We start from the raw sequence: 8,775 nt of genomic DNA on the forward strand, positions 1-8,775 counted from the left end.
CCTCCTCTAACTAGTAAAAGCAAAAATGAGAATTTATTGATCAATGTGCCTGAAAAATACAGTGATAGATCCAAACATATATATGTATATATATTGTGTTCCTGAACTCTTGTTCTATCCCAGCCTTAGTAAACACTTGCCTTCATCAGATAGTATGTCTCTAAAAGTAGATGTTGAGGCTCTTGAAAATTCTCCTGGTGCTACGTACATTCGGAAGAAGGGTGGAAAAGTTGCTGGAGATAGTCAACCAAAGGAGCAAGGGTAATGTTTTTCATTGTAACATTCACTAATGCTGATTTTAAGTTATATAAGGAATAAAAAATGCACTCTTGTAAAAATTCCATGTGAATAAAGTTTAAGTCCACTTTGTTTCTTTTCCCTTCTCTTGTGCTGTGCCCAGCTTTTTGTCCTTGTTTCCCCTCCTCCTCCCCACCCACAATTTACCTCTGATACTAATTTAGTGTGTTTACTTCCAGATCTTTTTCTTTGTGTTTGCACACAGAGCTGATTTAGAAATACTTTCCTTAGATTAGATATTTTTTATAGAAATGGGATTATATTGTATTTAACTGTCTTCGAATTTTCTTTCATTTAATAAGTCTTAGAGATTTTTCCATATTCTCAATGTAGACATATTTTATTCTTTTTATGCATAGTATTCCATAGGCTGGATGTGTCTTACTTTATTTACCTGTGAGATATTGATGTACATTTAGTACATCATTTAGAATTCTAGACCAAATTTCAGATAAGGTTTATTTTGCTGATTTGGAGGAAAGTTAGCCAGCTTCAATAACTTACAAGAAGTCAAATTCCAATTCTTTTCTTGTTCTCGTACATTGTCATCTCAAAAATAGCAGAGGCCTACTAAATAAACTGTTTTAAGATTCTGTTTTTCACTCAGGATGAATAGAGAATGGAAAAGATATAGCACTTCCCCAGTTTTGTGACTTTCATAATTTTTCAGTTTTCTCTTTTTTTTGAATGACTTTTGAAATCTGATTTTTCATAATTAAAAAAATATATATATCAGCAACAGTATATAATTGACTTCATTATGAACTCTGTTAAAAAGGTATTACCATCTTCATAATAGATTTTTAAAAGTTAAATAAGAAATTGCAGTCTCAGAGATACTGCATTGTTCCAAATTTCATTTTATCATGATCCCAATTTCAAGCCTTATCAAGAACTCCAAAATAATGAATTCAAGCCAGGTCTTAGGAGATTTTCATACAATGTGTATTTAAATATTTTCAGTATTTTTTTTTTCCTTTTCCAAAACAGGGTTGGGTAATTAGTAAGAACATACAGTTCTTTTCTAATCCTTTAATCGTCTTTATCTTTTCCATTAGACAATTATTAAGATGTACATTGACTTTAAAGCTTCTCAGTGTCAGCACAGTATTTTCATTAGGCATTATTAATGTCTTTCATTTTATGTTGACTTTTGGACACATAAAAAGGTGTAGTTTCTCTTGAAGTTAAACACTATGTTGGTGACGAAAGTAAATGATTGTCCTTGCCCTGAAAAGTACTTCAGTCTAACAGAAGGAAATATACTTAAGCAGTAATTGAAATAAAGGTTGCACGTGCTGTGATTGTACAAGCATAGAGGAATACACCAGAGGGAATAGTCAGTCCTTCCTGGGGACGGTGGGAGGTTAGGAGAGGCTTCATGGAGGAGGTTGACTCTGGAGGAAGACGAGGATGAGATGGGCAAAATGTGAGCAAAGGCAAAGAAGTAAGAAATGGCAGAGAGTCTTAGGAAATTGCAGATATGGCTGTGTAGTATGATTTGTAGGGAGACGATTCAGAAGACTGTTGCATAGTCTGAGTGAGAGATGAAGCTCTAAAGTAAGATGCTGTATGTTGCATTTCTTATTCTTCAGGGTACCCTAAAAGAACTTTCACAATTGAATGACTTGGTAGAATGAAATTTGGGCAGACATTGTTGCTGTCTTATCTTTTTGGTTCACTGTTTCATAGTTCCCGTAGAGGTATATCACATGAGTGTATCCAGAGGGATTTTTTTAATGTCTTTCTCTTTTCTACTGTAGCTGTCAGAGTATAGCTGTCAGAGTACTTAATAGTTATTTTGAAGTATTCCCCTGAGTTTTTATGCTCTTTAAATACCTTTATTTATTTTTTGTCAGTGTACTTAATAAAGATTTTACTTACTTAAAAAATTCAGTAAACTCACAGGGTTCAAAGCCTGAAAGATTAAAAACGTAGTCTTCCTCCCACCCCTGTCTGCCCTCTTCCCACCCAAGGCCACAACCAATGTTACTTGTCTTGCATATCCTCCCAGAAATATTCTTTGCATGTATGATACCTTTACATGTTCTTCTGGCAAAGAGTTTAAATTATCTGTTTTCTAGTTTTGCCAAATATAAGGTAACTTAGCATAGAACTATAGATTTTTATGCTTGTACAGATTTCTTACCTTTTTACATAGACTTAATATGTGCCAGTGTAAATGGTATCTATTTTCTGAAAACAGTTGTCACCCCTCTTTTCTAAAGCACCTTCCAAAAAGTAATGGTGTTTGAAGCTTGATTAAATTTGATTAAATTAGTAGACCAACTGGTTTATTAGCTTTGGTGAGGTGACGCCAAATCTTAAACACCTTTATGACAAAGTACCCAGCTCACTCTTTTGCACATGCTTAATGCTCTATAAATATTTTATCACAATGATGATAATGATTTTTCTTATCTTTGTAGACAGGGAGATTTGAAAAAAAAGAAGAAAAAAAAGAAGGGTAAGGCTTTTTTTTTTAATCTTTAGATTTCTTTCTATAAGGTAAAAGCTTGAGTTTGGCCTTACATAGAAATCTTCAGACATAAACTCTCATATCTTTGAAACTGAGTTTTGTCTTGACTATAGCTAACATTTACTTAAATTTATAACTTTAAAGAGTGCAATTCTGAAGTTTACGAGTGCCTGAATTCAAATTGTTGCTCTAGTAACATTGCTTTTTGTCACTGTGACTGTGAACAGGTTAACATACCTTCCTGAGTTTTTCATTTGTAAGATGGAATATGATAGTATGTACCTCATAGGATTAAATAAGATACTACATGTAAAGCTCTTAGAACAGTGCCTGGCAACAGTAAGCTCTTCTACATTAGAGTGCTTTTGGCTACAAGTACCGTAGAACTCCATGAAACTGGCTTAAGAAAATTTACTGTTTATGAAACTGGCAGTGTAGAGGAAGGTTATATCAGGGTTAGTTTATCCAGTAGTTGTATCTCTTTGTTCTCCTGTACACAAAAATGAATCCCACTAGAGTAATCAGATGTTTGTTGGAAACAGAGCCATATACTTGTTATTTATATCCAGCAGGATGTAAAGAGAGCCTCTGCATTTGGCAAGTCCATTAATGGGAAAGCCCATTAACCTGATTGGGCCAGTATAGGTCAGTGTCCAGCCCTGAACCATTAACCAGAGGAATGTCATGCATTGACTGGCTTACTTATTTTAATCCATGGCAAGAGAGGGTGGAATTACCATGCTTGGCTTCAACTAGTCAGAGGATATCCCTGGAGCCACCTACCTGTTCCCGAGTCTTTGGGAAATCTGTGGTAGAAATCAGTTTGCTTCTTGATTTTGCTTACTGCAAAATCAAGGATTCAGGTTTCCCAAATCTGCTAAATTTATTACCACCCCTCCATCTGTTTTCCAGCTTCTAGAATTTTACTGAAAATATCTTTTCTACTATTTTTCCTTTTAATGGGTTTATTACATTTTAGTGGAGTTTTGGATAGTGCAGAAGCCAGTGTTGCATTCACTCCACTGTCTTTACCTACAAGTCTTACTAGTTCTTCACTTTTATCACTGTACTTGGAAATTGGTAAAAACTAAAGTATTTGTTTCATGTTGTTTTATTTATTAGTAATACTGCCAGGAAATAGCTGATAACTGTAGATATCAGTAATCTCCAGTTTCAGTTTTTCTGTTTTCGTGGTTTCCAGATGAGTATTTTTTTTAATTTACAAGAGATATGTTCATTATAAAAACAAAATAAAGGTAAGAGACTTCTGTCATTATAGAATGGCATAAAGAATGGAAAATTCCCTACCCCAAATTCATTCTCCCAGAGATAATTACTTAACTTTTTTTGTATATATAAACACATACACATTTACATGCTCAATTAATATTTTTACAAAACTGATATAAACAAATCAGGATAATTTGTTTTAATCTTCTACTTTAGACTATATTGTGCAGACATTTTTCCAAATTATTAAATATAGATGTATTTCATTTTTTAACTCAGTTTTATAGCTTGCTATAGTGTGAGGATACTATATTTAATCATTCTCTTATTGATAGACATTTAAGTTAATTTGCTGTTTTCAAGAATATCACAGAGAGTATTCTTAACACATATATAGCTTTGTGACTTAGGAGTTTCTGCAAGATAAATTTCTAAAAGTATAAATTTTGACTGGTACTGCCAATTATTTGCTTTCTACAGAGGCTATACTAGTATATACTTCTGCCATAGTGTTTGAGAGTTGCCCACTATCTCACAAACACTGCATATTACACTTTTTAATATAGAATTTTTTATCCTTTAATTTTTCTTTTGGTGGGGGGGGCCACGCTGCACAGCTTATGGGATCTCAGTTCCCTGACCAAGGATTGAACCCAGGCCACGGCAGTGAAAGCCTGGAATCCTAACCACTAGGCCACCAGGGAACTCGCCTATCCTTATTATTTTTAATTAGTGAGGTCATGCATCTTTTCACATAGTTAATGACTTTTATTTCTCTTGGCTTACTCTAATTACAGCTATGCCCATTTTCTTTACATGATTTACCTACTGATTATCAAGAACTCATTCTATATTAAGAATGTTAATTCGCTCTGTTACATAGTACGCAAATGTTTTCTTGTTTTGTTATTTCTCTTAAAAATTATCTTTTACCAAATGAAAATTTAAACTTTTTTATACAGATACATCTATGAAATCTTTTTATGCCTTCTGAATTTTGTGTCATGCTTAGAAATAAGTCCTTTTTCCGCTGCTAGATTATACAAATAAAACTTGCTCAGATAAGTTTATTTCAGTTTTAATGTTATTTATTCCCAGGTTTGGACACAGTGTTTAAACAAACTATCTCGAAAACATTATGGACAGATCTCTCATTTCTTTATCAATTAATTGTTAAACAGGAAAACTGCCTAAAAATTATGACCCAAAAGTGACCCCAGATCCAGAAAGATGGCTACCAATGCGTGAACGTTCTTACTACCGAGGAAGAAAGAAGGGTAAAAAGAAGGATCAGATTGGAAAAGGGACCCAGGGAGCAACTGTAGGAGCTTCATCTGAATTGTAAGTCATTGCTTCCCAGTCCTCAGGGCATAGGTTGCTTCTTTCTGAGATTGACTCAGGGTCATCATTAAGAATTTTTGAGTTATGTTTATAGTATGAGAAGTATAGTCAGATATCTTTAATAAATGTTTTGTAATATGCTTATGTAAAGGAAAGAAAACATGCTGTTTCTGGCTTGGTTGTATTGTAAATACTAGAATTGTAGGATTGTATTGCAGATGTTAGGATTACAGTACCTTCAAAAGGAAACTATATACACTGAGTAATTCAACTAACTAAATATCTAGAGAAACAGACATAAATAAATAATTTGACTAGAAAGCAGAATTTAAAATGTTACTAAATCAGTTATTTCTACATGGAAGGATTATAGGTCGTTAAAAGGTTTTTTTCTTTATTTTCTAAGCTTTCTAAAAATTGACATGTACCATCAATTACATTTTTAAAAATTATAACGCAGTAAAAATTTTATTCAAAAGAAAAATGGATAGGGAGTTGGGGAACGCACCTTAAAAGAAAATGTGTGTGGGAACTTCCGCGCAGTCCAGTGGTTAAGACTCCGAGCTCAGAGGCACTGCAGGGGGCACGGGTTCCATCCCTGGTCTGGGAACCAAGATCACATGTGCCAACCCTGATCGGGGAACCAAGATCCCGCATGCCATGTGGCGCGGCCAAAAAAGAAAGAAAAGAAGAAAAAGAAAATGTGTGTGGGAGATTGTGAGAGGTGAAATCCATGTACATACATTTTTATAGCCTTTTCCTTTGTTGAATATATGAATGACCAACATTTTCCTGATCTGATGATTTCAGGGATGCCAGTAAAACTGTGAGCAGCCCACCCACCTCCCCACGACCTGGCAGCGCAGCAACAGCATCTACATCTACAAGTAATATCATACCCCCAAGACACCAGAAACCTGCAGGGGCTCCAGCAACAAAAAAGAAACAGCAACAGAAAAAGAAGAAAGGTGGAAAAGGTGGCTGGTGATTAGAACATTCTTTTTGTAGGCTATTTTTAAACTAGTCTCAGTGACACTGGGAACATAATAAAGGTAACACAGCAAGAAGCACAGAGCTGCTCCCTCTCCCATCCCCACATTTTCATAAAATTATTTTCTTGTTCATCAAACAGAAAAGCATCTTCCTCAAACTCTGCCCAGTCAGACTTGGCCTACTTGTACCACCTTGCTTTGCACAGATGAGGAGGAGTCAGAATAGTTGGGCATTTACCCACTTTGATATCTGTTGCATCCTTTCTCTTTGTGTGCTGATCTGCTGTTTTTTTCAATTTCACAAACAAGGCATGTTATCCAAGGTTTCCTAGGATATAAACAGAAACTACTTCTGTTTCAACTAGAGTGCAAAGATATTTGTTCTATCAAGTCCCACTTTAAATTATGTCTTAGGAGGCCTTAGGAGACTGAAAGTGGAGTCTTCTGAGCATTCCAAATATCTGCTTAGAAATAGCATGTAATAAAAAGGGACCTTATTAATACACTGGTATTTTTCAGTTCACTATATGAGTGGCCACAGGAAAACTAAATTAAATGTCTTGATTATTCTGACTGTAAATTCTCTGCCATGTGATACTGGAATATGGGATGCTATATATATATATATATATATATATATATATATATAGTAATGAAAAGTATGTGTATGTATATACATATATACACATGTATATAAATTAGGACTTTTTTGTGCCCCCATGTCATTTTCAAATTATGATAACATTATGCTGATTTAGCACTATTAAAGATCTCAAGGGAAAGACATCAATGTTGCAAGAAGTTGACTCTTAGACCCAGTGCTCTGAGGTCAGATGGATTTGACAGAAATCAGAAAGATTTAAACAGCCCCTATCAAGAGCATGAACATTGACTTCCTACATAGAGAGGAGGTTAATACCAGAGTTCAGGAGTAGGCAGTATTAAAGCTTAACAGAACTGTTGGCCCAACTGATAGGTCTCAAATGATTCCTCTTTCTAGTTGGGGGTATGACCATTCACTACCCTTCTCAAAGTAATGAAGTATTGTAGTCAGTGTGTGGTATCAGTGTCGCTCTGTTCTTGCCTTGCTTATGAGTCACCTTCCCATTGAACAGGTGTGAGACAGACACACTGGGATGCCTACACTTGTTAGTATTCCTTTTATGCTGCCCAAGATAGCATTCAGTTTAGACTTATGAGTATTTCCTTGTGATCATATTGCTCTGTCCTTGTTAATAAAGTGCTGCTGTGTTTGACTCTGAACATATCTACTGAAACTTCTTCAAAGAGTTTTTTAAAAGGCTTTCCTCCTTTACAAGAGTAAGAAATGTGGTGCTGCCTTTCTGTTTAACATAAACTGTGGTAGCATCTAAACAAGAGACCTTCATATATGAATGATTTATTATGGCATTATACTTTTTGAGCTCTCAGAACAGTCTTTTGGTAAGTGACAGATATTTATTCCTTCTGAATATAAACCCCATTACAAAAATAATTGTTAGTAAATTTATGATTTTAGGATTCCATTAAATTTCTGTGGTGAAGGATAATAATTTTTTAGGTTAACTAAGCTACAGAATTTTGGTGAAAATTATCCGCCAATGAAAATTTTGACCCAAGGCACACAGAGAAATTTATAGTTCTCTAAGTCATTGTAATTGCCAGTCGTTATTATCAGTCATTATTAAGCAACTGAAACCTCAGTTCAAATAAATTGTAATTGTCAAATGAAATGTAAACACCTACATTAACTTTCTAGTAATTATTCTTTTGGACAGGTCTTTAACCAATGACCTATATACTTTGTGTATGTGTGTCTGTGTGTGTGTGTGTCTGTGTGTGTGTGTGTCTGTGTGTGTGTGCATTTATAAAAGTCAATATGGATACATCCATTCACTGTAGCACATTTTAAAATAAAATAATCTAGCGGTGAGTATGGATTAAGGTGTTCTGGGGTGTTGGCGTTTTACAGAGGACTTCTGTTAGTATATCTAAGAATTTTTTAAGCTGAGTATCTAAAATTATCCCCTGCCTCTCCCCCCAAAACGGGAAAACTAAACTAATGGGATTGAGAGAACCCAGTTTTAACTTGACTGAAAATTCATCATGTTGATACCTGTATATAAACAAATTGAGGAGTATACATTTTTTCAGTTTTTAAGCATAGCATTTTCAAGACTGCTTGGAAACTGCTAACCTTAAAAACTACTTAAAAACTGTTGCATCACTGAAGCTTTCTGAAACCTGCAGTTCATTCATTGTTTCCTTTAAGCCTCTTTGAAATGTAGATCTGATGAAGGTAAGTCAGTTTATTGCATTAAGATAATTTCGTTAGATTGTAAACTATACTAAAGGGTCCAATTTAACAAAATAATATAAAAGAACCATCCATATACTTCTCAAGCAGTGTAAGCAACGTTACACCACCTTTGCAAA

At 34.6% G+C, this 8,775-nt stretch overlaps 1 protein-coding gene across 1 annotated transcript in view; it reads left to right on the forward strand.

Annotated features, from left to right (window-relative positions):
• The window catches only part of SRP72 (signal recognition particle 72), a 28,522-nt gene extending 19,989 nt beyond the window's left edge, over positions 1-8,533 (forward strand). Inside the window, exons 16-19 of the mRNA XM_079919132.1 lie at positions 124-261; positions 2,727-2,764; positions 5,188-5,347; positions 6,158-8,533. Of these exons, the coding sequence (XP_079775258.1) occupies positions 124-261; positions 2,727-2,764; positions 5,188-5,347; positions 6,158-6,335 (514 nt within the window). The 3' untranslated portion in view covers positions 6,336-8,533. The remainder of the gene's footprint in view (positions 1-123; positions 262-2,726; positions 2,765-5,187; positions 5,348-6,157) is intronic.
• Positions 8,534-8,775: the final 242 nt, after the last annotated feature.

The sequence above is a fragment of the Stenella coeruleoalba genome (genome assembly GCF_951394435.1).
Source record: "Stenella coeruleoalba genome assembly, chromosome: 4".
Lineage (NCBI taxonomy): Eukaryota > Metazoa > Chordata > Mammalia > Artiodactyla > Delphinidae > Stenella > Stenella coeruleoalba.